The sequence below is a fragment of the Falco biarmicus genome, chromosome 10 (assembly GCF_023638135.1).
Source record: "Falco biarmicus isolate bFalBia1 chromosome 10, bFalBia1.pri, whole genome shotgun sequence".
In the NCBI taxonomy this organism is placed as follows: Eukaryota; Metazoa; Chordata; class Aves; order Falconiformes; family Falconidae; genus Falco; species Falco biarmicus.
The window spans coordinates 37,202,339-37,230,070 of NC_079297.1; the positions used below are offsets into that span (position 1 = coordinate 37,202,339).

The 27,732-nt window shown below is 47.6% G+C and overlaps 1 protein-coding gene across 2 annotated transcripts in view; it reads left to right on the top strand.

Annotated features, from left to right (window-relative positions):
• Nucleotides 1–27,732, top strand: part of SLC22A18 (solute carrier family 22 member 18) — a 59,766-nt gene that overhangs the window by 25,269 nt on the left and 6,765 nt on the right. Inside the window, exons 5-8 of one of the 2 annotated variants that reach the window (XM_056354574.1) lie at nt 9,590–9,705; nt 10,169–10,279; nt 15,619–15,719; nt 25,186–25,287. In XM_056354574.1, coding sequence (XP_056210549.1) covers nt 9,590–9,705; nt 10,169–10,279; nt 15,619–15,719; nt 25,186–25,287 — 430 coding nt within the window. The remainder of the gene's footprint in view (nt 1–9,589; nt 9,706–10,168; nt 10,280–15,618; nt 15,720–25,185; nt 25,288–27,732) is intronic. The other variant, XM_056354575.1, reaches the window with a different exon arrangement.

A 27,732-nucleotide genomic window follows, 5' to 3' on the forward strand; every position in this document is an offset into this window, starting at 1 on the left:
CCCTTCCCCTTGCAGGAGCTACCCTGACCCCACCCCTCGTCCTTGGGCAGCAAAATTCAGCTCTTCCCACGCACTGCTTTGAGCCAGCTCTGAGTAAGTGAGTGCATCACGATCGGTGAGAGGTAACAATTCCAGCCGATGCCAAACTTGCAGATCCTCCAATGCCACCGCCGTGAGCCGAGACCTGATGTGCTGGGGGTTCAGCCCAGGTTGCTATAGCAAATCCTCAACGGTTTCCTGCCCAGCTGAGTCTCTTGGAGTCTGAAGCGTAGTAACATCATAAAAGCTAGAAAAAGCTTGAAGTCATTCAAAGATTATTTCACAACCACCTACAGTACTCTATGAAGTCAGACATGCTGTAACATATGATTAAAGATGTGTTCAGTGGTGAGTCATGGGGTAGTCTAGCAAGCACTGCTCACCTACTAACCAGTCTGTGCGTGGGAGTCCTTACCCCACGACACACCCAAACTGAGCGTTTTAATAATTTACCACATTCTGAGCTTGTAAGAGCAGTTTTTGTTGCTTAATTTTTAAAAAAAAAAAGTATTACTTAAAGGCTTTGCCACCCGTTAGGAAAGAAACCTCCACCACGAAGAAGGTGGTAGGGAGACCCAAAAAACTTATTACTTTGTACAGTTGGAGTATCCAACAAAAAGACTGGGAAAAACCCATGTTTAAGAGACTAGGGGATTGCATCTTTTTGTTACATTGAACAGTCACTTGATAAGATACATGAACGTTTCTTGGACTGAAATATATCATTACCCTTTCCCGACTGAGCGTCCCATGTACAAAGTGAGAGTTGTGGTTATTCTTATTTATCACCTGGAACATTTAAGGATTGTAGGAAAAAAGCAGCGTTTTCCAGGGAATGAGCGAAAATGAGCCTGTCTGGTTTGTGAGATGGTGGGAGGCACGGGTTTGATTCCTGCTGCAGACGAGGAAATTGTACTTGCGTCTCAATGTGGTCTAGTATCCTTTCACCAATAAAAAATCATAATAAGAAGTCTAGGGAACAGAAGGTGTGGGACAAACTTGCATAATACGTCACCAATTACTCTTCCAGCCTCCAACTATTTTCAGTTCAGGGGATTTCCTGACATGAATGAATGTGGTTTGTGACTCTTTTAGTAACCTTCAACAGATTGTTCTTCCAAGTGCTTGTCCAGTCTCTCGTTGTACCTGTCTAAGCCTTTTGCTTCCACAACCAGTGGCAACAAACTCCACCGACCTTCTACATGTTGTGGGAAGAATTAGGCCTTTCTCTTTGTTTTGAACCAGTCTCAGACAGCTTCATTTGGTGCTTCCCAGTTCTTGTGGTGGAAATGACCATGTCAGTCACTTCCTAACCCCCTGCTCCAACTCCCTCGCAAACCTGTGAACCCTTATTAGATATCCCTTGGACATCTCCTTCCTGGGGTGAAGGTTCTTAGCCTCCTCAGGCATAAAATCAGTCTCCGTGAATTGTCCTTGTTGCCATTCTCTGAGCCTATCCCACTTCTTAGATACCTTTTGGAGAGGAGGGGACCGGGATTGCATGCACTATTCAAAAGACTGGTGAGCCAGGAGTTTATACAGCGATCTAATGAGGTTCTCTTCTTTGCTTGCTGTTTCTTTCATGGTAATGTTTGATGAGCTGAGTACTGAGCTGATGATTTTGTGGAGTAGTCTATGGCAGTCCAAAGGTCTCCCTGCTGAGTAATAATAAGTGGCTCAGAAAACATCATTTGATACGTGAATTTAAGACTTGCTTTCCCTCATGCATCACTAATGCACACTGATGTTCAGCTGCCGTGTTATTGCCCAGCCCCTCAGCCCTGTGAGGACCAGGTGCAATTCCCCACTGACTGCGCTTTTCACCAGCACTCTTAGTTGTGTGTCCTCAGCACGCTTCCTTACCTCACTGCTTCTCCAGATTGTTCACAGATAGATCAAACAGCACATGTCCTGGCCTCACTGGTGGGAAGTCTCTGTTGTGAGAACTGACCGCTTACACCTACTTTCTGATGCCTATCTTGACCTGCCCCAGCTCAGCCAGTATTAGCGCTGCTGGGATCAAAGCCAGATGTCGCAAACCCCTGTTCAGGGACTGCAGCTCATACCTGGTCCTTGTCTAGACTTCTCCATTTCTAGACATTCAGGGTGATACTATGGAGCATGAGGCAAACAAGGCTTTAGCCAGCCGGCTAGCTAAAATCTTTTGGGGAGTGCAGCCTATTCCCCCATTGGTTTAAAAGCATGTAAATGTGCAGGTGTTTGGTGCACTGGGATGCCGCTGGGACTGCGTACACTGCGCAACAGGGAAGAGCAATAATCACACATACAAGTGCGAGCTCTGAATTAGCAAAGTGTAGTATTTTGAAATAGGATGTTTTACCATAAAAGAGCACACGAAAATAAATGGTACTCGAAATTAGTGGCGGATTACAGGCAAAGCATGCAAATCCGCCCACATCTTATTGAAGTGTAACTGATATGCCTCTTCCGGCAATTAGCTGAGTTCCTCGGAAGAGCGCTGCATTGGATCAGGCAGCAGGACGGGCTGGCACGGGCGGGCTGCTCCAGCTGCCTGCGAATTAGCATCCTGCCACAACCATCCCCTTCACACCCCAGCAACGGGATCTGCTGTGCTTGAGCTGGGGCTGTGGCAGGGACTGGTTAGTTCAAGCTGCTTTTCATTGCTGGGATTTTCCCTGCAGCATACGCTTGTAGGGGACAGACAGCTTTGTTGCTGCGGAGCCCCTGATGGACAGCCAGCCTTACCCGTTCGCACAAAGCACCGCTTGCATAGGGAGCTCTGCCAAAGAAGGATTTTCCCTGTGGAAGAAGCCCAAGTGTTTTTATTGAATGCTCTGCATTGACTTAAAGTGTTTTTTCTGCAAGGTTGAGTGTCAAGTCCCACCAGTGGCCCTCCTTGTGCGGCATCAGTGACACACAGAGGAGCGAATGTCCCTTAAGGGAACTTAAGCCAGAGGTGGCTCCCATGACTTTGGGGATGGCTGTGAACTCCTGGCCCTGTCCCATGCCTGGTGTCCCCAGCACATAGCAGCTCTGATGTTGCACTCCTGGCTCTTTGCCCTGCTAATGCACCAGGGACAATCTTCAGCATCCATCCTTTGCCCAGTTCTGACAGAAATGGGTGATGCAGGATGCCCATACCCCCCTTCATCTTTTTTTTCTTTCCACCACCGGAATTTTCCAGATGTGGCTGCCACTAGAAATAAGCAGTTGAATGAGTACTTGTCTGTGGGTGACTCATTCTCGCCTTGTGAGGGGCTCTGGGGAGGGTGCAGACATGAAGTCTCACCGCCTCCTTGGACCAGCCTTCAATGATGTCAAGTTCACCAGAGTGAAAAAGAGCCTCCTGCTCTGCCCAGAGCAGCAGCAGCCAACTTCTGCTGCTCCTCATCTAAAATGTATGTGGCAGAAAGGACACCCTGGTCATGGTTTCCAGTTGCCTCAGGGCAGTGAACTCCCTCCTTTTCCTGCCGATGCTTGGGCTGGGGTGGGCATCCACTCGGGTTTTACATTCTGCCTCTAGAGAAATCCCAGGCTCCCAGTGAAATAATAGGAAAGTTGCAACCAAAGGAGTCTCACTAAGGGGCTACAGTGAAATGTGCGTGATTTGTCCCAAGCAGTTTGTCCTGAGGAAGCAAGTGAGAAAGGGCATCTTCCTCTGGCACATGTCCCTTGGAGGCTACGTTTGTTCCCACTTGGGTTTTAATACTCCTTCAGCTGGCATTAACCTGTGCTCCTCACTTCATACACCGTTTTCACGTGGGCATCTGCTCGGACAGGGGAGCCAGGGGAAAGACTCATGCCATGCTTATTCATGCCTTTGTGTGATGTTTTTTCCATGAGGTCAGGGACTAGGAACTGCAGAAAGGAAGGTTTGGGGATTTTTATTGTCCTCTCCAAGGCACGGATGGCACGGTGGGTAGTACTGGCAGGGCTGCCTTGAAGCTTGCTGAGCACTGGGCTGTCTGGCTTTATTTGTAGTGGTGTGCTGTTTCGTGCCCTGGGCTATGAAAGCTGGACTACCTCTGTACCTTTGCATGAACATCCTGGGAAACATGAAATGTTTTGAGGCTCAACGAATCTATTTCTGATTGAGTTTTTTTATGGTTTTGTTTCATTAAGAAGCTTTGGTGAAATTTTGTGCTTGCTTTTTTCTTTAGGAGGAATCTCAACAACATAGACCAGACCACAATGGGTCAGAGATGAAATGCATTCAGCAGGCACTGTCAGGACAGTAACACAAAGTTCCTTGAATGAAACCATCACTAATTTACATGAAGTTTTGCACTAAGTGTATGTATCACTAAGCTATCGGAACACAGTGGCCACTGCTCACTTCCTTACGGACCCAAAGCTGTTCACTGGAGAGCATGGTTTGGTGTCATGGTTTCACCTGAACTTTTTTTTTTTTTTTCCACCTCAGTTTTTTGCTTTGCTTTTCAGCTCACTGGCTGGTTTTCACCCATAGCTGCCCCTCTAAGGGTATGAGTGGCTGAGTGGATAGCGTAGCCAGACTGCAATCAAAGAAATATTTTGAGAGTCCTTTCAGAGCTCTTTGAGGAATCTGGCTGGCCATGAATGCCAGCTTTATGCAGCACTGTTTTGAAGTAGGAGTGAGTCACTAAAAAACAATTTGTGCTCTCTCAGTGTTCAACTTTGACTTTATTAAGTAAAAAGAGAAAGATAGCAAGCACAATCCCATTCACTGCCAAAATACCCATTGATCCTTTAATCCTCAGGGAATTATTTGGAACTGCTTCCTCCTCGAAAGAATCACTGTATTGACGCAACACTTAATTGTGCAATTACACACGCGTGTTTCTCTCCTGGGCTTTGCAGAGCAGGGCTGTGTTGCTGGAATGCTAATCAGAAAGCCACTGATACCATCTCGCGGTGCGCACAGCCTGAATGCAGACTCCCAGCTGAGAGCAACCCCTAGATACCTTCATGGGTCTCTTCAGCCTTTTCAGGCAGGAAACCAAAGATGGGAATTGAAGCCCTGCAAGGACTGGAATTTGAGCTGGAGCCCAAAACTCTGTCTCGCATTGGTTTGTTGTAGCCTTCCTGGGGGCTGCGACTGGCACGTACCCGCGGGGACTCTGTTCAAATGCTCTGCTCAAATGCCCTCATCTGCAAGCTGAAAATATTACCTGCCTGTGAATGCCTGGTCAGTGGCCTCTCCTGCTCCTGTGCCACTGCCTGATCTCTGCATGGGGCATGCATTCTTTGCGGGATTGAATCTTTCATGGAAATTTTGCTGAAAGCATTGCTTCAGAGCTGCTGGGAAATGCTCTGCACGTGTGTATATACACCCACGTGTTCTTGTTTGGCCAGGCCTTGCTTTCCAAAAGCTGCATTTGCTGTAAGCTTCACCAGATTTTTCTGATGCTTCATGTGTGCCACCTCTGACTTCAGGGGTGTGCAACAGTTAGGGCTGAGCTGCAAAAAAATCACTTCAAGGAGCTAGGGAACCTCTGGGAGCCACCTGTGTTACCGTGTCACATCTTGATTCAGAAACTGAACCCTGATTGTGCTCATTTGCCTCACACTAATTGACTCTAATAGGAGTGGGTTGTGAAGTAACGTAGAGCACGTCCTCGCTTCATCTCAGCCTGGGAAGCATGGCGCACACGGGGATTTATAGTTACCTGCAAGTAAATATGGAGGCTGGTTAAGCGTTAGATGGGAAGAAATGCAACCTTCCTCCCGCTGGCTTTTAATGCTAATAGTTTCTTTGGGTTTAATCTGTTTACCATGACATTACTATTAATGTTTTCATCATCAGTTCTGCTTTCCCACCAGCATGAAGGATGGAGTTTCCAGGTGGGCAATCCTAGCTGTCAGCCACTTATCCATGGCCACAGGCTACCAAGTGAGCTTTGTACATCATTGGACCCGTGGCAAGTGTGCCCTGGACTGGCCATCCTGCTTTTTGAAACCCTTTAAAACTCTTCTAATTGTTTTTTTTAATGCATCCACCACACTTGCCTAATGATATCTGGAAAATGGAAGGGAGTGGCTCTCATCATGTTGTTAAACAGTGTTTGACTGGTGTTATGGGCTCCTGGCCTCCAGGTCCCTCTGCTCATGTTTTCTTCTTATTTCTCTGAAAGCTTGAAGTTGGGGCAAGCTGCGGCTGCTCCTGTTGGCAAAAACTAGCAAAACCCGGTCCTCCTCTGAGTTCAAGTGTTTGCTTCATGCACCCGATTGCTTTGCATCCTCCAGGCAGCAGGACCTTGGGGCATATCAGTCCCATGCAGGACAAGGTGATGCGTTTTGTTTCTCACTTTCACGGCAAGGCTAAAAACACATGAAGAAGAGCAGGCAGCTGTGGTCTTACCTGACAACTGAGAGCAGCTTTGCTAGCAGAAAACCCCAGGGGAGAGCAAGGCAGGCAGCTGGCAAAAGTCAGCAAGGGGCTCCCTCTCCAGATGCAAGAGAAGCAAAGGAATTATAAGTAACATGCTGAAGTATGCAGATAGTTACCGGAGTTATTTTGACCATAAAGGCCAGGATGGTAAAGGCTTTTAACCTCTCTTATTCAGCAAGAAGCTGGAAGAGGCCGCATAGTGATCTCAGCTGCCAAAGCTGCTGCGCCCTTCTGCTCCCTTTAATTTAATTGTATTAGTCCAGCCCACATCCTTTGTTCTTCCGCCCCGCTCAGGAAATCTGCTGCTGGTTTTGGCACGGCTGGCTCTGGCTCCACACGGCTGGTGTGCGGACAGCCAGGAGGGATGAGAGGGAGGGCAGGAAGGGAAAGAGGATGGGAAAAGGTCCCATGGGAGCAACCTGCTTAATGTGCCTCATTTTTCTTAATAGTGCCACCGCATCCCTTCCTGGCGAAACTTCCTCCTGATAAGCCAAACAGGCAGAACTGAATGCAGGACGACTCCCACTGATACCAACAGAGATGAGAGTTCATGCTTAAATCTTCAAAAAAACAAAATGAGTGCCTGCAAGCCATGTCTTGTGCAGCAGGAGCTGCCAAGCAAGTGATGGTTCCTACCCCTAGCCTTCGGCTTCACTGAGGGGTCAGGGTGTCTTGCCTTTAGCAGTTCTGGTTTGTACCACCTGTTCCTCCTCAGACCAGTAAGAAATAAGACAGTTTTGAGCTCCGTATTTTACTGGATTTCTCTGACTTCAGAGTCCAGCTGTACAAAATGTCACGAATCCATTACAGCAAGGCCAGGCTTCCCTAAATATGTAAAATGTCAATGTTCGCCTCTCCCTTTCACAGCAATGGAAGTCATATGCTTGCAGTGAAGTAGTGCATCATTCGCTTACTAGTTTTATAGGGGGATCCTTCCATCATTGCTTGCTGTAATTCTTCTTGGCTCTGAAGAGTAAAAAATATTTATGTTGGCATGTGGGATTCTGGAAAACCTCAGGAAAAAATAGGACTGGAAAGAAAGGTTTTCTGTCCAATGAAAATTTTTGTGATGCGTTTTCTCCATACCAGAATGAAAGCTTGAAATATAGAAACCCAAAAACCATCTAAGCCAGATGCAGCTACCTATTTTGATTATTTTATCCTTTCTATTTTATTAGTAAATTTACTTTATGTTGTAATGCAGCGTATCTGCATGTGCAGAAACGTGCAATTCCAGATTTCTTGGATAAAAAATTGGGTCCACAAAGTTGATTTCAGTAGTTTGGGAACTGTTTGATTTTAAATCAGAAAGTGGCAACCCACTGCACTAAAAATAAAAAAATAATGATCCAGTAAATGACTAATTTTGTGGTCCAGGATAATTAGTGGAACAGCTTGGCAGATGGAAGGGCAGCAGGTCTAAATTACTGCACTAAGTTCATTTGCAGGAAGATATTATCTGACTTTGTTGTTATTAATAATAATTAATGAGAATTGAAATATTCAGCTAGGATTTTTGCTGTTGCTATTAGCGGGAATGTGTGTGTGTGTATGTGTATATATGTATTTGCTCTTTGATGATTTTCTCAGTTGTTGACATCTCAATCCTCTACTGTCTTGCTGTGGGACTTTAATAATACTCCAGAAATTACTCGGACCACACCTTTGTCTAGCAGGGAGGAAACTTGAGGCTTTTACAATTAGTGTTTCTGGTTATTCCATGAAAAACACACAGCATGGTCTGACAAGGAAGCAGCAGCAAAGAGTCAGGCAACAGACAGTCCTTTATCAGCAGGCTCACAGCGAGCGTTGGGTAGTGGCTCCCAGCTCGCCTTTGCATCTTGTTTTTGCAGCGCAGGTTGCTGGGGATGCAGGGACGGCACAGACACCTTAGAGTCTGCATGGACCTGCATGGCTACAAAGCCTTCTCTGGTGAAATACAGGCATTACTCTGCTGAAGTCCACGGTGCTTAAATTTCGGTGCCCCCAAGACACCACGATGGTCACTCAGTCTTGTGCCCTCCATGACAGCTGCCTTTGGTGTTTCTGCTGGGCATTCCCACCCCAGACTGCATCCTGCGGTACATTTGAAGCACATGTTTTATGAAATCCTTCAACTAACAGGGTTCCCATGATGGTGGAGACTTTTAATGAGCTGGTTTAGTGGATAATTGCTCTCACTGTTAAAAACAAACATGCTTCTCCCTTTGTTTTCAGCTTAACTCTCCTGAGTTTCAGTCTTCCAGCCCTGGATTTTGCTCCACCTGTTTGGCAGAGCTAAAGCCCTTCAGAGTCTGAAATCTTCCCACATGTCCTTAAAGGCTAGGAGGAGTCATTTCCTAATCTTCTCCTCTAAGAGGACAGTAATAATTGGGGGGTTTATTATTGACTCTCTTGAGTTTTATATGGTTTGTGTTTGGGTTTGTTAGATAGGTTGTAATTGTTCCTTTTTGTCATTGTACAACTACTGTTAATAATCACTGTTCACTGTGTCTATGTTTAAGGATGTGGCCCCACTTCTGTTAAAGTTCCAACATTTGGGGCTCTGATGGACAGTTGAAGGGTTGTTGATTTGGGTTTGGGCACCTTTGGAGACAAGTAGGTGCATCAATCAAAGTGCTGTTTACTCACTCTCTCTGTGTTTATTATTTTTAGCAGCTCCTTTTCAAGTGGTATTGTATCTCAGGTGGTTTCAGTTCTGGTTGTAGTCTGGGCTGTATTCTACCATCCTTAATCATCTTGAGTACTTTCTTCCCTTTACTTAACTTCATTTGACTTCGCTGAGAAATTTTAAGGATTGAGATTATATTTAGATGAATTCAGTTGGGGATTAGATGGGGGATTAGATGGATCCTAACAAGCAGATGCTGTGCTTTCTGTGGGAAGATTTATAGGCTTCATTAAACCAAGAGGGGCTCCTTTCCCCTGATGCTTACAGATTTAAAAGCATTGTATTGTACCCTATTATTAATACAAATGAGAAACTATCTTGATGGCATTAGCCATCTTTTGGTGAAATTTCAAACCGTCGTCATATCCAAAGCCTCCATGAAAGGATGTGAGCTCTTTTATAGCCTTATGTACTGCAACTTTAAGAGGATTGTTCCTCATCCAGGTGCCCAAGCCTTTGCAGTGTAGAGGTATAAATGTCTTGTTCATGATATTTATCCGCCTAACCTGTATTTTTTCTGTTTGCAGCACTTTTTTTCCTGTATATGTTGCACTGGTGGGAAACCTGATAAATACCATGATAGCAATGGTTTGGATCCCTTTGCAGGCTAAACCAAAGTCAGACTATTGTGTGATGGAGCACAGTAAGTATTTAGTGTTTCTGACAAATAGCACATGAATAGGAATGGGGGTTGGCATGCTGCAGGGACTGCTAAAGGACTTGGGGTTGCATTTAAGGGCAAAAAGATGCCAACCTTGAAACTCTGACACTTTAATGCCTAAGCTGTGTTTGTGGAAGGCTAAATTATTCCCTACCTGTTGACCACTCTGCCATGCAGAATTGCAGGCTTCCAGCCCAGTGCTTGCTGTGCATCTTAGAACCCCTTGCTGGGGGTTAGTTTGGCCCAGCATGGAGGCAATCCTTCTGTCTCAGGGGGGTCCTCTGCATGCAGACCTGGCACCAGCTCCCAACCCCCTGCATCAGCAGAAAGCTGGTGCTGCAGAGGCACCTTTTCAGAAAGGTGGTGGTGAATCTGAACTAGCAGTCTCAGAGTTTCTTGCTTCCTGCCTCTAATAGAGTATTAATCAATATGTCATCTTGTGTAGGCACATCACAGTCTGGCAGTGTGTTTAGCATCAGAGAAATCCTACGGCTGATGAAGTTTCCGGGAGTAATGGAAGTTTTCATAGTCAAGGTCTTTGCTGGATTTCCCATAGGTAAATCTCACCCATTACCCATGATTGCTGCTGTATTTAAAATAAGATGACATACACTGTAGACCAAGCTTGTCTCAAGTTACTGAAAGCACATTGCGTTTGATCATGGAGCAGTGAGGATTCAGCTCCTAACTCGATGCTGGATGCTTTCAAATGCTCTCAGCTACATAGGGTCAAACCCCTGGGACTTAATGTAGAACAGACTACTTGTCACAGGCTGCTTCTGTGACTTTTGGCAAATCACTTAATCTCACTACTCCATCCCCCGGCTGTAAATGTTTTTTGTTTTGGTCTTTTTTTCCCTTGTCTATCATTTCTATTCAGGCTGTGATCTTTTCAGAGCAGAGGGAAATAATTTGTACTGTGCCAGAAACACTGAGGTACTTCCTGGTTTTACTTAGTGATTTTAAGGGTTATGTGTACCCTAACCTTTTTCTCAACAACAAAAAGCTATTGCTGGACAAGAGGCTGTGGACACTCTGTTGGCTGCGTGTAGGGGAGGCACAGCATGTTTCTTCCCTTGCATGTTCATGGTGGTACTTGTTCTTCTCTTTATATATTCTGCTCAGGTTTTTGCATCATAGTAGGAACCCACTGCTACCTCAAACCAATCCCAGACCTACCTGTTTCCCTGGTCCCTTTGAGTCAGTTGCTGTCCTGACATGGTCCATATGTCCATATTTGCTGGGCTATACATATCCTTGGCCACAATTTAATAAAATTTCATTTTGCCTACACTTTATCGTTGTTCCCCCGGCTTGTCTCTAGACAGGCCAGCACATCAGCCTTGTTAGTGGCAGTGTAAGGACAAGGTGATGTTCTCTGCCCCTTCCACACAAGGAGCCTTCACAGGTCTTTTCCCCGGCAAACCTAAAAGTGCAGTTTCTCTTGATTATGGTTTCAAGAACTGAATTTTGTGTACATCAAAACACGTGTACATCAGGCATCTAAGCAAACTAAGGCACTTCCCTTCCAAAAAAGATCCCAAGAGAGTATTTAAGGCACCTTAGCTTTTATACTTTGCATCTTTTCCCAGTTCATCTACATTGGAGAATCCTTTGAAGTTTAAATAATATAAAACGTGATTTACAAATTAAATTCTAATTTGTAAACTGTAAATTCAGTTTACAAATGAAAGTAGATCTGGCAGTGGAGAGTGGCTGAATAAGACGGGGATGGCATTTCTGAGCTTGGTCAGGTTCCTCTGTTACTCCTTGCTAAGGCTGGTGGAGAGCAAGCCTGACTGTAACTGTAGAGTAACATTCAGGGAAGTAAAGGATTTCTGATTTTTTTTCTTTTTCTCTTTTTGAGAACTGTAATTCTCTGAGATCAGTAACGCCAGTTGGTCCTACCTCCAGTGCTGGAGAGAACATACAGTCTTGATGGACGGTTGGCTTGCCCTAATAGTGCACTTTTTTGGTTCTTATGAAGCTAAACTTTTAAAACTGTATTTTAAAAAGTGTTTAAAAATAACAGAATTTCACAGAACAAGACAATGAAATTATGTTTTCAGAGGGTTTTCTTTGCTGATTCTGGCTTATTTCTCAGCTTAAAGTAGCATTCATGTCTCTGTTTAAAAATGCCTGAGACCGCATCCAATGCAGTCTGCGCGGTAATTTCCTGTGCGCTTTCCTTTTTCCAAAGGCTGGATGAGGTGCACTTTGTTTTAGTCATCCCTGCTGAAATGCAAATTCCTCCCTGTTGCAGAAGACATTCTTCTTTTCCCATGCACAGCAAGAACGTGCAGCCAACCAAAATAAACATCCTCTGCCCAAAAATGCAAGGGAACTTCTAGGCAAAGAGTATGGAGACAGTGAAACTGAGATTTAAGGCAGAACGTGGGCTTACAGTCTGTCACTGGAACGGCTGGGAGTATTTCCGTAAGAGTAGGAATGGGTTCACGTGACGCACTCCTGCTACAGGTATAGTGCTTGCACTATAGTGAGGAGTGATTAAAATCCTGGTGACTTCTCTGCAGGTCTCCACTTCAGATGACTGCCCATGTGATGGCAGCTGAAAGGGGATTTGGTCATCACCTACTTCTCTGCAGCTCAGAGGTGGAGGCTCAGCTCCTCATGAGCTCGTTTACCTTTCATCTCCAGGCTGCAACTGTGTAATTAATTAGATCACCCAAATTACAGACCATTCTCTATTTACTTTGTAAACAAGTGTGTGATATACACAGAAGAAAATCCTCTGTTCCTTATGGACCTCATTGTTGTCTAAAATTAGCTTGTTTGAGACTGAAAGAACCTCCCTGGGAGGGCTGCAGGGCTGGGAACTTCCTCCTTGTGTTGCATAAAGGCAGAGACATGGGCTCCGTGCCTCTTGCAGGAGCGTAGCTGCTCCGGGATGGATGGGCAGCAGACCACTCCAGCACAGCTGAATTATGTTCTCAGCTGGCCTGGGAAAAGAGAGCCTTTCTGCACTGCGGTAGAAAAGAGACAGAAAAGAAAACACGAGGATAAAAATGTCAAACATACCTCTTACTGACAACAGATCGCCAGGACCTTGAAAATACTGATGAAGAGCTGCTTGTATGGATCATTACCTGCCTAATCCCTTTGGAAAATCTGGTTACAGCATAATTGTTTTACACCTGTGTCCCATTTTTAAAAGGACCCTCTATAACATGTGGAACAGGATTTTGCAGTGAGCCCTAGGGCTCTGCATCCCATCACGTTTGCAGTCCAGTATGGGAGGGCTGAGACGACCTCTCAGAGGCCATGCTCACCTGCTCACACCAGCTCTCCATAAGGATTGCTAAACTGGCCTTCTGAAGGCACGGGCTGCTTTTAGAAATGTCATGTCTTTTTTTTTTTTTAAAATATGGTTTGCACTCCTGCATCCCCTTGGTGCTTTTTCTCACCTTTATCTTGCAACCATTTACCTGCCTTCTGCTGCGTAACCCTAGTTACTCATCCCACCGGTGCCAGGTTTTCTAAGGAGTTCACCCCTTATTTAGACCCCCGTAACAAAAGGCAAGGTTTCCGAGGATATTTTTTGGCATTTTGGGGTTTTTTTCCTGTTGAAAACCTGTGGAAAACCTGAAAAAGTATGGATTGAGGCTTATCTGGGCAGCTCCTGTGTGGGCTTTTTCTGTCCCCAGAAGAGCCTGGGAACACGCCACCCCAGCAAGCCCACCTCAGGGTGGGTACATTACTCATGTGGCCGCATGCAGCTGACCTGCAGCCCACCCAGATGGGACCTGCTGAGATCTTTGTAAGAAATGCTTGTTCCAATGAGCATAAAATCTTTTGAGTTCAATCTGGGCCTTCCCTTGTGGGTTTCACCAAGAGATGTGTGGCCCGTGGGAGAAACACCTTTAGTTGCTAGGAAGAAGTGGGGCAAGGGGGTCTCCCTTGTCCAGGTAGCTTTAAGTGACCACGCAGGCACAGGGACACCCATCCTAAGAAGAGACATTTGCATCTCCAGGGGAGCCGTGCAATGTGTAACGCTGATTAAAGAGCACAGCCTATCCCCCTGCTCTGAAAGAAATCAGCTAATTTGGAGGAGAAAGATCCAAATCTGCCTTAACTCGATGAGGGACTTCAAAGGGGAGAGGAGCTGTAGAAGCAGGCACATGGCACCAGGAAGAAGCATCAGGTATGTAGGAAGGTTGAGCCCCTCCTAGGTGGTACCTGAGTGGGGCAGCAGGATGAAGGGCAAGCGCCCGCTTCAATCTAATCTTCCTGCATGTGAAACAAAGTGTGGTTTTTCTTTCATTTCTTCACGTGTGCCTTTTATAAACATGTGCAATGCTGTTGCCTGGTTTGGATGTTGTGAGTAAATATTTGTTATTTGCATGTTACCTTAAGCTGGCTTTGAGCTAAGAGCGATTTCAAAGTACGGGGTGCTCTCTGCAGAGGGGAGTGGCAAAACCATAAATCCTCATGAGCCCCAGCTCCCCAGCACCTTCTCCAAATATCAGGAGAGCAGCAGAGCAGGGCACCCTTCCTGCCCCCCGCCCCTCCCCCCCAACTCTGTGGGGCCAGTTGGTGTGCAGCTGTCCCCATTAGGGGGGGAAGAGGTGACTCCGGTGGGGTTCGGGAAGGCTTTGTGGCAGGTCCTGGGGTGGGAGGGTGGTTGTCCCTCAAGGCAAAGGTTTGGGATGCTTGGAGGGAGGTCCTCACTGCTGCAGGTGCTCCACTGGTAGTGGCACCGTTGGGCTACTAGATATGGTGGAGTTGCACTGGTTTGTAAGGGTGCAAGTCCTCCATGGTGTCAGCAGTTTGGGATCGCTTTCCTCACGCTTTTGGGAAATGCCAGCAAATGCTTCCTATGCCACAAAGTTAGTGACTCACTTTGCTAGGCCACTAGCTGTCTTCTCGGTCCTCACACGTTGCCTGCTGAGCTCTGTTTTCTTCAGGAAGGAGAGGACCACAGTTCCATATTTACAGAGTCTTTGTACCTCGGAGGATCCTACAAGGAAGGGCAGGACCCCTAAAGATTGTCCTCTCTCCTCTCCTTCCCGCAGCAGTGCCAGTGGTCTCCGACAGGCATGCTGGGGGGTTGTTCACATGCAGAGAGCCCCCGTTTCCTACTGTCTTGGTCCGTCTGAGGTGCACAGGGCACTAGGGGAGGCAGCAGCCTCCTACCCCATACCACTCTTTGAGAGCCATGTTCTGTCATAATATTTTTAATTCAGTGGCTCCTTGTGTACGACGGGAGTGTGTGTACGTGTGTCTGCCTTTGTGTTTGTGATGGGGGAAACACACACTATTGTATTTTCATGTGAGATTGAGTGGGCATTTTCCGTTATGCGTTCCAGAAATTGCCTTAATTGAAAAGCAAACCCAGCCTGTGCTGTTTCTGTCCATACTTCCCTGACCGCTCGTGTTGACGTATCAGTCCACGCAAGAGATATTTCATGTGCCACCAATGTCATTGCCGAGGTGTGCAGTGAAACCACTGTATTTAGGCTGATGTCACAGCGTTGTTCCCCATGGTGAAAATCTTAAGTCAGGCAAAAGGGGTGAGGAATCCAATCTGATTATTTTTATGGTTACAGTCTTGTCTGAACAAATGTTTTCTAGCTGTCTTAATGGTTAGTCTGGCTTTGGTGATACAAATATTTACCAGTTTATAATAAACAGCTGAATCTACAGCCTACATAGTCACATTATTTAAAGATGAAAGTAAGTGGGGGGAAAAAGTTAACATTTAAAGATTAAATTACTACACTGACTTTAAATAGGTTTCTGCTTGTGTTTATATCCAGTCCTGGCAACTCCAGGGAGAGCTACTGACTCATACTGGAGGTGATTGGGAGCAGGGTCTGGGCCACTATATGCAGTGCAAGCATATTGATATGTGCTTTTCATTAACTCTCCCTCTAGGATTGTTCCTGATAATGTTTTCTATCATCTCTATGGATTTCTTTGGCTTGGAAGCAGTGGAGTCTGGATACCTGATGTCGTATTTTGGTGTCCTTCAAATGGTAAGCGAAGTGGAAGTCCCCCTCTTGCCACACAGCTATCTAATTTGCCACCTTTTTGACACATGCTCTTCCAAATCCAGGTGTAATATTGATAGGTAAGTCCTAGCTCTGTCATGTGGCACTTGGTCTCAAAAAATAGAAGTGACTCCAAATTTATTCTGTTCTTTGGAATACGAAGGAATCGGAGCAAGGGAGTGTCCTGAAAGCTTTCTTCCCCTTGTCCTTCTTTGCTGATCTTTAAGCTGTGGAGCTAAAATTTCTTTGGACTGACATGTTGTCCTTGTTTTTTTAAGAAAACTTACATTGAAGCTAAAGTGCCCTGACAAAGGTTTTCCCTGGTGCAAATTAGCTAATTTACATGTACTTAGTAGCACCCTGTAAATTTATGTAAGTAGATGATTGTACTGTTTTTTTCACAGATGCCTTCAGTGTAGAGGAGAGACTTTTTTCTGCTGTGTGGAAACAAGCATAGCAAGCTTGTACTTTCCAAAACAAAAAAAATCCAAAAAGGTGGGCAATGGAACATGGTTAGGAGGCTACCAAAATGTGTAAAAGGGAAAAGTCAGCTGAATTAAGCAGTAGCAGGGCCAAAAAAAAAGGTGTTATGTCACAGCAGAATGTTCCTTTCAGAGAAAGAAGCTGATAATTTTGCAGAAAGAGCAGCAAATGGTTATAAGCAAGCCCCAAGGTAGGAATGCAAGTTAAGCAATATCCGGAGGGAGGGTGGTCTCGTTATTAAATCTGCCTTCATTTCCTGGGCATTGCCACAGTGTTCCTATGGGATCTGGAGGAGCTTCTCATCTGGGAAATGGCAGCTTTAGTTGCTTCCCTTGTGATTTGGATTTGGCACGGTGTTGCCAGTTACTTAGGCTCTGCCCTGGTTTCAGCAAATCTGGGCATCCCAGTAGAGCAGCTGATGAGCATGGCCACACATCAGCAAGTAGAGTCTGCAGAGTGAACTGTCTGGAGCAGAGGAGCTGGTGCCTTTGCCATGTCCATTCTGGAGGGTGGCTTTGGACTAGCTGTCTCTCAGTCCCTGGAGCTCAACATCTGCTACCAGTTGGATGCATTCTCCCATCCAGCCTTACCGGAAAGAAAACCAGTTTACCACACCACAGCATGGAAACAGCGTGACAAGTGGAGTGATCGGCAGCTTCCTTTCAAAGCACACTTCCGACCCAAATTCCACCGCTACAGAGGCTTTCCCTGTGTTAGTCTTTGTACGCTGCCTCCTAGACCAGGATCTGCAGGAACCACTGTTTTCAGAAGAGATGAGTCACCTTCTGATATCTGCTTCCCCCTTTGAATGTAGAGGGACTCCCCAGCAACTGTGCTCTTAGACATACCAGTTAAATCCCTGTTACACATGTCTGCACTGAAACCAGATTTGGGGTGGCAGCATGGCTATGGTGTGCTTGTTTCAAGCTGGGCAGCAATAGCACTTGTACAGGCGGGGCAGGAGAAGTTTCATGTTGCTATATGGAGCTTGGACGCTACTGTCAGGTCCAGGATATTTGTCTTCACAACACTGCTGGTTATGCCTGGGATATCTGTCTGTCTTCAACGCTATTGTTTCCCAGGTTAGTTTGGATGAAACTACTGTAGATGAGGTTACTTGTGCTGCCGTGCCAGTGCACCCTACATACAGATACAGCCCTGGAAGATACGGGAATTATAGCATTCACTCTGCTTCCTAATGAATAATCAGATGTCAGTGCCAACCAGGGACCTGACCCTTCCCACAGTCACAGGGCTTCATCCCCCAGAGATCAATCGTACCTATTACCACGATCTAACCCAGGTGGCCTACGGGCTTGGGCGCAGCATCTGCTCTGCTGGGGAGTCTTTGCCTTGGATCATTTGACACAGAAACCAGCTCTTGTCAGCCAGGCAGTTTTCTTTCATCTATCTGTGCAGTTTCTGTCTGCGCTGCTATGCATGTTCTGCAATGCCCAGCTGTGGACATCAGAAATACTGGCGTGAAGTGGTCGTAGGGTACAAACTTCTTGATGATGTGCATTGAGGTTTGCTGTCAGAACACCACAAAGGAAAGGGGAAAAAATACTTTATTTTTTTAAAAGCCCAGGACGGCTGATTCCTGGTGGCAACAAAGGCATCTTGCCCAAGAGTTTGCAAAGCACTGCTTTCTGCTTTGTTGCTTGTTCTTTCCACTTTATCACTGGCAGTTCCAAACTCTTCTCTAGTTTATGCCGGACTAGATCCTTAACTGATCCGAACAATACTCTCACCATCTGGCTTCTAAATTATTGTAAAACATTAGAATTTGTGTCTTTACTTTCAGATCAGGTCTCTGGCTAGAACCACCCAAAGATACCTTTTGCAGATAGTGACCGAGTTGATGTCTCACGGCTGCCTTCTTGTCAGGTTTTCTCCAGTGGAAGATGTATGCAGGGAATACAATGTGTGCTGGCTTTGTACTGCCAAGCCCCAGAGCTGCTTGTGCACCTTCGTGTTGTCTAAGCTGGTGTTTCAGATGCACTGTGAGGGTTTTCCCATTCTCCTGGACTTGCTCTGAGCCCACCTGTTAGAGGAAACGTGTCCCCCTCATTTGCATCTCTACCTGGATCTGAAAATGGGTTGTGTTTGAGGACTTTTATGGATGGGAGCAGATGTCACATAAATGAAGGGGAAAATAAGAATCAAACCATGTCCTGTTTACTTTAAACCTCCCTGTAGATATTGAACACAGTGCCTGGGCGGTTGTGCGGCACAGCCAGCTGGTACACCCAGCACCGTGTCCCAGGGTCTCGCCTACTCCCAGTACATGTTGCATGCACTAAGCAGCTTCAAAGTGCACAGCGAGAAAGGCTTAGCTGAGCCCTTTACTCAGGTCTTCCCCAAAAGTCAAACACTGACAAAAGCATTGCCTGGTTTGCCAATGCCTGTCAATTTTCAGTAATACTATTTCTTTGTGTTGTTGTAGTTTCTACTTTTTAATGAAATCTTCTCAAAATGAACACCTTCCTCTTGCACACAAGGTGATGTTGCAGCCCCCTTTCCCAGGCCTATCAGCAGTATCCAGAATGACTCAAATAGCCATGGTCTCTTCCCCACTTTCCTCTCCCACCCCAAGGATATTATGCTCCAATTGCTTAACCCATTTTTTCAGCTTCTCGGCCTCATTTAACCTGCTGTGGTGAGAAGCGGTCAATGCACTGTAAACATCTCTATTACTCACCGTTCCTCCTACTCAAGCCACCTGTAGAGCACCTAGAGAGGAAATTTTGAACGGCTTTGGGTCAGTCCACCTAATTTTTATGCCACTGAAGTACCTTGTCATCAGCATCTCAAACAGCTCTTTGCACGGGGAGATCAGCACAGAAACACCAACCCCACAGGAGGTGAGGTGTTTGCCACCATTGCAGATGGAGGATGTTAGTTAGCCACCTCACTAATTCAGGCAGCACTCTTGAGGGATCCTGTCCAGAGCTCCTCAGCCTCACCTCGTCATGTTTGGTCCCATCTTGTCACTTTATGACCCCACAGGACCCCAGCATTTGGTAGGGTGCCTCATGCCCAGCCTGAGAGGATCCCTGCAGGTGTGAAAGGTGGATTCGGAGCCAGGTTTTGGAGCCCAAGAGCCTCACGGGCTTTGGCTAGCTACTCCCCAGAGCACCTGTCTTGGTTGCTGCCTTGCTGGGAGCATCAGCTCTGTCCACATGGGAATGGTTCACGGCACTTGCTAGAGGTGAAGTGGCTGATCTGGTGCTGGTGGTGGGTTTTCTCCTTGCAATGCCGTGCACGTAGCACCACTGACCACGACTCACAGCAAGGGGCATCCTTGGCACCCTCTTCCCTTCGCCAGGTTGGCTGCCCACAGCATGGCTGCCCTTCTCTCTAGCACTGGTGGGACATCTCCTTGCTGCCACTTGTACGCTTGCATGGAGGGACGTAGGTTGCCTTGCTGCTGCTCCCAGCCTGTCTCGTGGAGACCTGAGTGGCCCAAAGTAGTATGTCTGCTGATGCATTGTTGTAAAGTTTCCCACGGGAGTACCTGACCGTGGGGAATGGGGGCTTCCTGGCTCTCTGAATGAAGCACTGACCCAAGAGCTGGTCCCAATTTACTGTTTGTGGTTAGGCAGAGAGCATCATCTAATAGCAGAGGATACTGGAAAGTGTGGGGCAGGCTTAAGTGCAGTGCGGGTGGGAAGGGGGCTTACTTCTGGGCTGGGACAGAGGCAAATGAGGTCAGAGAAGGGTGCTGGGAAGGCGGTGTCATAGCATCAGGACAAAGAGCTGTCTGATGGGGAAATGAAGTTGTTGCTTAGAAAATGAAATATGACCGAGGCTGGAGTGGGCTGATGGAGAAGTGAAAATAGCAAGTGGGGGGTGATTCAAGCAATCCAGGGCTCTTCGGTGATCCCTGAAGCACTCTGATAGCATGAGGCTGTCTGATGAGCTGGGGCTGTGCCAGCTTAAGCCAAGGAGGAGGAGTTGGGTGGTAGATAACGAAATGAGGAGGGGAAGGCAGACAGCAGGAGGGGTGCCTCTGCGCCAGGCATCTTGGGTTGCAGGTTTCCCTTGTTCATGGTATGTTTGAAACATCTTTATCTGATCGCTGGTGGGTCTCCAGGCAAGGGGTGCGAGAGCCTGTTGCAGATGCAATCCTTCTGTCCTCCGGGGCTGGGCTCCCATCTTTTCAGAAGCCATGCGAATGAGATTTCCCTTGTAGTGAATGTCTGTGAGTGTGAGATGTCATTCAGTCTCCCTTCAGAGAATAACTAATTTCACAATGATTTAAAATAATTTAACTTTGCATAATGGGCAGAAGCAGACCTAGGCTCCAGCTTTTTTGTGAGCGCAATAGTATGGAGAACTTCCAGGTGTAGTACCTGGCTTGGAAAGTGCTGCCGGAGGATTAGGCAAGCGAAACACTGGAGTCCCTGGTTGGTATCTAAAGTCACATCTGATGCTTAGGTTTCAAACTGCAAGAGGGGGTGGGGGAAGCTTTCCTTTTAGAACTTTTTCTCCAAAAAACCAAAGCAAAATGCACCAAACGAAAACTCTGGGTGGGGCAAAGGGGTAGATATTTATAACCCTGAGGATCAAGAAATCATAAGACATCTGTTTTATTTACTGCATTTAAATTTGTATTGTTATACAAACTCCACCTCTAGCTGTGCAGCTTCTGGAGGGACAAGTTGGTACGGAGTGATCCTGAAAAGATGAGAGAGATTCCTGGCGGGGAGATTTACATTGCGTATCATCTTATCACCAGTCTGTCCCTCTTGTCTTTTTCTTCTTTCCCCTGCACAGCAAGAGATGATTAAAGAGCCGGGTATTTAATTACAGCCAGGTATGCCTAGGGGGAAAACCCACTCAGTGAAAGGACCTTGCAACAACAAACAGAAAGTTCTCCAGTTTCCTTGCTTTGAAGGATTTAAATCTGTGGAGGGGGGTGGGTTGAAGGGGGAAAGAAAGTGATTAGACTGGAGTTTGCAAAACACAAGGTCCTCTTCCCCCTGTTCAGCAAAGTGCTGCCTTCAGCAGTTTGATCCTCACCTTCAGCTCTCCTTCCAGTCCCACCGCCCTCCTGCTCCTCTGCAAGACCAGAACTACTTCTCAAGTGCTTTCTGCATCACCATGTCAGTAAAACAACTTCCCTTTACCCCACCCAAGGTTTTGCACCACCTTCAGCCTGTGCAGAAAGCCTTGTGATTTTCGTTGCCCACTGCCCTGGCCAGTGCCCACCCAAGTGTCCCACCCCAGCCGGCAGTGCGCTCACCCTGGGAACTGCCAGCCAGGCACAATTTCAAAGGCAAGAGATACGGGTCCAGTGCGTGGGAGGCCGCCTCTGATGTGAATCATGCTATCTGCGCTAGGGATGGGGCCCTGCATCTTCTCTGCTAGGCTCTACCAGCTTATCTGACCTGCTGTGCCTGCCTCTCCAACCTTCTCACGTCTTTTCATTTCCAGGCTCTTAGGTGAAAGGGAAGTTATTTTATTGCTGGGCTCCATCAAGCTTTTGCTCAGTGCTGATAGAAGAATCTGTGTAAATAGTCCTGTGCCTGCTGAGCACAGAGGACCAGCTGAGCATCTGAGTAACTGCTCTAACCTCCACCGATGGGATTAGCTACTTGTAGGGGCCAGTCCTGCTCAGCAGTGGCTCCATGCAGCAAGGCTAGTGCTTCACTGTTCAAAAGACTTCCAAAAACCAGCGCCTTAAACCTTCAAACAACAACAATCCTTTCCATCCTATAAGAGATTCCTGAAATTTGGTAGTGAGGTTAACAATGAAATGGGTAATTCGCTCTTCTGAGCAAATAGGAGCTGCTGCCTTCCCAGAAATCAAACACAATGATAGAGTTAGAGAGTATTTTTCTATCTGATCAGCTGAACCAGTATAATGAATCCTCAGTTTGGTGAATGCAGCATAACAACAAGAAGAGATTTGACTGTTCTTGTACATTTATTGGGAGACTTATTTGCCTTTAAAGAAAGGCGGGGGGGGAGGGGGGGGAGAAGAAAAAATGAGTTGGTTTTTCCTGTGACATGTGTACACAGCCACGGGCAGAGCCTGTTATTTCACTTGCAAACAATTTCCTCTCTCTTTTGTTTATTGATGACAGAAGGCATTCCAGCCAGGTACACTGGCTCTTCCCCGACTTCAAAGGAGGTCAGGTTACAAAAGCAGGCACCATCCAGGCAAAACGAAATGCAGAAGGGGAAGGCCCATCTCAGTCGATCTCAGGAGGAGGTTACGTGCAAAGGAAAAGCCCAGAACATGCCAGCAAGAATAAAAATAAGGATAAATCCCATTGCTGCATCGTCAGTGCCACCAGGGCTGGTCCACGGGAGTGGCAACGGCCAAGTTGTCTGGGATGCCCTGGCTACCCCCTGGCAATGGCAGCACACATCCAAAACCTTACAGAGGAGAGCACAAATGAACCGCCTTTCTCTTCCTCCTCCCGGAGGTGCCTGTGCAGGCAGCTGCACAGGGAAAACTGCAGGCTGGAAGTAATGGGTTTTCAGGTCTGAATTCAGACTGGGAGCGAGGTCAGAGCTCCTGGTGACTGGAGACATTATCCAGTGCCTAAATCAAGGTGGTGGGCCTTGCCTGCTCACAGCTCGTGGCTGGGTCAGCAGCGACCGCACTGGGGAAGGAGTCGGGCAGCCCAGGTAACCGGTGGGGAGGCTACAGTCTGTACAGCCCAAGGATGGCTGCTCAGCCCCAAGGGGAGAGCGAGTGACTTGGGCTGACACCCTTGGAAAAAGTCCCATCACTGAGCTGGTTGATTCAGCAGTGGTGCTTTACCTCACACTCGTCTTGCCGCAGTCCAAGGGATGGGGAAGCCGATGCTGAATGCCAGCCTTGGCACAAGAACCGTCCCTCTGCCCCGCTCGCTCTGAGGACAGCCCGGTCTGCCTGTCTCCAGGTCCTGCCTGCTCAGAGCCTGGCTTTGTTGCTTGTACTTAGCTCCTTGCATGTAGTGACAGAGAGAGACATTTTTGGGTATGCCACTCCCACGGCCATCAGACCAGGCTGCTCTGGGACATCGCTGATGATATACCCCAGTGACTCAAGGAAGGGCAGGGACTGGGCTGTGCCCGCATGGTGTATCCCAATTAAATGTGCAATTCAAGTCTGGGCAAATTGAGAAACGTTTCCTTTCCTCCAGTGGCTCAGCAAAGCCGAACTGGGTTTTGAGTGATGCCACCGCTGAGTCAAGCCATGCCCTGCAACGGGGCTCAGCCCCCGTCCCATGTGACTCAGCACAGCCCTGGCCAGGCGAGCTGGCAGGAAGGACTGGGAATTTGCAGAAAGTTAATGACATTTCTTCGTTTTAGGAGCCCTCAGCTTGGTGAAGCATTACTCAGCACCTTCTCCACCCACCCACCCCAAGTAGGAGCCGCCAGGGCTGGTATCAGCCTCTTCCTGTGTCCGCAGCAGGGCTTTCGGCCGGGATGACTCAGGTCAGCCCATGCATCATCCCAGCATCACACTGCAGCAGGTCCACCAGTGTCCCTGAGGCCACTTGGCAGGTGACACAACATGGGAGAGACACGCGGGGCCTATGCCACTGTCGCGCAGCAGCCAGGCACACGTGAGCGGAGTTCTCCAACCCTGCCCAAAGGCAGAGACAGGGACGAAAAGGAGGCGAGAAAAGCGTTTGCTGGGAACCAAAATGTCTGCTCAGCACGATGTGCCCTCATGTCAAAAACTGCTTGTGCTCTGAAGCAAAGTGAGGGGTCGAATTTTGATGGTTTCCATTAAGTTCTAGCTTGTTGGAAATATATTCAGTTTGTAGCTACTGTTCTTTATGTCAACTTTATTTCCACTCTATTACTATTTACCTTTTGCTCTTTTGTAAATTTTAGTACCTAAATTGCTTCTTCTGGACTGCTTGTCATAGTTTAATGTTTCCTTTCTTTTTAGTAACTTACTTTCTTATTTTGCACTCATTTCCTTTCAGTTGAGTTTGGGTTTCACCCTTAGGACTAACACAGAAGGTTGACCGTGGGGTAGCATCATTCCAGGTCCAAGCAGAGACCAACATTTTCTCCAGGATGGACTGCCATTGAAACAAAGCCATCCTGCCAAACAAAGCATTTTGAACTAGAGCTCTTCTTTCAAGTCGCAGGGGTTTTTGCTTGGATCAAACAAAACCTTTCCAGGCAGAGAAAACTCAGTAGATTCCTATCTGTCCCTCCCCTGAAATGCAGTCTGTCAGGCTTTGTCTTCGCAGTGATCTCTTCCAGCCTCTGTCCTCTCAAGTCCACTTGGGCCAGCATCACCTGAAGTGTGGGCGATGCTGAACAGAGAAATAAAAAGAGGGAATCTTTGCTCTGCAAAAAAAGCCAAATGCTTCCTCCAATTTACATTTTTTTGTTGCTCCTCTTTCACTCCCCCTCTCCCTCAGCTTTTATTTAAAATCTGTAAAACCAGTTCCCAGTCTCTCATGTCTGTGCATACTGCTAGGACGGGGTATTAGCATCTCCGTCATACTTTTTTCCTGCCTAAAAATGATGAACCACCCAATTGTATATTTATAGTTTAAAATAATGGCAAGAGACAGTACAGGAAAGGAGGCATTTCCTCCTCTGCGTATAAATGTACAGTTTGTCTTTAGAAGGACTTGTCAAGAATAAAGACCTTAGTATCTAACAAAACAGTCATGATTTAGTTAGAAAAATTAATCTGTATCTGCAAGTGTCTTTAGAAAGTTTCAGTCACCGCTGGTCGGTAAGCAATGATGGTAAACTGAGGTGTGCACCCTGAGTAAAGACTTCCAGCTGCAGGATGGATCTATCCCTAGGATGCAAAACGCTAAAAACCATGAAACATCTTCACTGTGACAGCGAAGTCCCTTCTTCTTGAGAAAAAAGCAAGGGAATAACCCATTTGCTGCCTTTTATTTGCTTGAAGCATTGTAGCAGTTCTCTTTTCAGTTTGTTTGAATTGTTATAAACTGGGCTTAATGCTGCTTGTGTGCTGCTTTCCCAGGTTGTCCAGTGTCTGGTCATTGGAAAACTCACTAATCACTGCACGGAGATGACCCTGCTCAGGCTCAGCATCTTCATCTTTGCTGGCGTGGGCTTAGGCATGGTAAGACTTGGCATGAAATCATCTGTGGTGCCTTTTAATAATGCAGTGGCATAAGGTCCGTGAGACCTGGCTGCAAGCTCTGTCCCTTGAGATGCCACTGCTGGCTTTGCTGGGTGGTCCTCAGGGGGGATTATCAGCTCTCCTGGGCCTCTGCGTGAACAGAGCCACACTCAGAGTAAGCACTGCACCAAATAACGATAAAGACCTGCATGATTAATAGTTATGGGGATTTAAAAAAGCATTAATCTCGCACAGAAACTCGTAAGTCCCTCCTGAGTCACTAGCTTTGCATAGAAATCCTGCCCTCGGTCTTGTCAGCGACTGCATTTCCTGAGCTACCCAGAAAGTAAATGAAGATTATGGGGTGGGAAACCATTGTGGTTGTACACTGCAGCGAGACGGGGGAGGCTGTGTGCCTTTCTTCTGGGGCATTACTTTTGCCTAATTTCCTCAAGCTGAGAGTGTTTGGGGAAGGAGGTAACAAGGCAATAATTTTGTTCCTCCGTTTTCGGATGAGCGATGTTACCTGTCGCTGGTTGTGACTGCATGGGCGACAGCTGATGCCAATCTCAAACGGTAATTGGAAGGCAGAGTTGGTGTAGGCAGCTCTGTCGGTGATCGTGTTTGCTTGGATAAGCCACGTTCAGGGAACTGATAGCTCAGACCACGGGGACAGAGGAAGGCTGTTCACCAGTCCCCATCAGTGAGCTGGGCCCAAAGGATGGTTGAGGTGTGTCAGCCTTCCAACATTCCCTGCCGTATTTGGCCTCGAGCCTTGCTGCTGGGGTGCTGGTGCTCCCGCCGGTGCGGGTAGGATGGGTGCCGTTCCCACAAATGCACCACAGGGTATTGAGGCTCATGGTTCCCAGCTACACGGATGAGATGAGGCACCTCCACACCTTGGCTGATCTGCAGCCAAATTGCAGGTCTGAGGTGAGGCTGGGATGGGAAGATGGATGCAGGCAAAGTGTTGGCTCTGCAGATGGAGCGCCGTCCCCCTCGCTGGGATTTCAGGGCTCATAGAAACACTACCGGGTGGCAGGATGCTCGGGAAGGGTCCCTCCCAGCTGGTGTCTCGTGGTTTTGGCTGGCGTCGATGTGCCCCTTAGCGTGGGACATCTGCACAGGACCTGGTGTTCCCGAGTGTGGCCCAGGAAGGGCTTTGAAGGTCTCGCCACTGTTTCTTGGTCATGGGTGGGAGTGATTAGGTAGGACCAAGGCAGGTCTGGCCCATCTGCAGACCTGAGCACCCCCAGCCGGGTGCAGGGCCAGGTGCTACTGGGACCAGCTCCCCATGCCAAAGCCCAGTCCCACGGGAATCAGGCAGAGAAGCAACATGGAGTAAATGGCTTTTGTGTGCTGAGGACTCACCGAGAGGGAAGGCTGGAGGCTGCTGGTGGTAGGAGAGAAAGCCTCGAAGAAAGTGGAGGGGTACATGGGGCTGCACGGCTTGCAGCGGCTAATGACCCAGTGTGGGGAGGCTCACATCGGCTGCAAGGGGGGGGGGCCAGGAAGGGAAATCATTTCAGGTTGGTAATTACATCAAGCCCAGAGGGCTGTGGACATCCTGACAGCACGGGCTGGGGGACAAGGGTCAGCAATGACTTCCCATGAGAACTATTCATAGGCAAATGCAGCTGCGATCCCCTTCGCTGGGGACGCCTTATTAAAAAGCACTCTTTCTGAGCGGCTGCCGAGAAAACATCCGTTTCTGGGATGGCTTTCATTCTTGGTGGGGATGAGTGCCATCACAGCGGCAGGCCTCATATGCAGAGATTAATGCGTGAAGCCTTTAATCCTGCACAGCCGCCAGTGGAGAAGCATCCTGCCTGCTGTGCCCTTGCTGCATGTGGCCTCCAAACGAAGCGGATCCCCTCCCGAAAAGGTGGAAGCAAGGGGAAAGCCAAGCTGATAATGAAAGACGCTCTGAAACTCATCTTTGTAAGACCGGGAGGTGGGCTGAGGCATTTTTGGAAGGCTGGCACCAGTGTCAGCAGACAGACAGATAGCAGTGCAGCTGGGAAGAGGCTGCAGGACGTTCCCAGCGATCAGCAACTGGAGAAGGGAAGGGGTGGGCTGGGAGCTTGGCAGTAACACCTGAAAAAGGAGAGGAGGGGAGAGCCGGTGTCTGATCTGCAGATGCAAGCCGGGAGCACGTGGGCTGGGGTGTAGGAGGGCTTGGCGGTTGCGACGGGGAAGTTTTTCCCTTTGTCTGAAGGCGCAGCCGTGCCTTGTCCTGCCTCGCTGCCTGTGTTTCCCAGGCGTTTGCTTTTTGAGCCTGTCTGCTGAAACTCCTGGTTCTGCCTCCCTCACCTGAAAAATGCCTTCAGATCTGCTCAGGTCAAAAAGGCTGCTACCTGCCCAGCAGCTGAGGAGCAGGGCTCTGCCTGGCACGGCCCTTCCCGAGTCCCAGGGCAGCGAGGAGTCCCTGGTTTTACGGGAGAC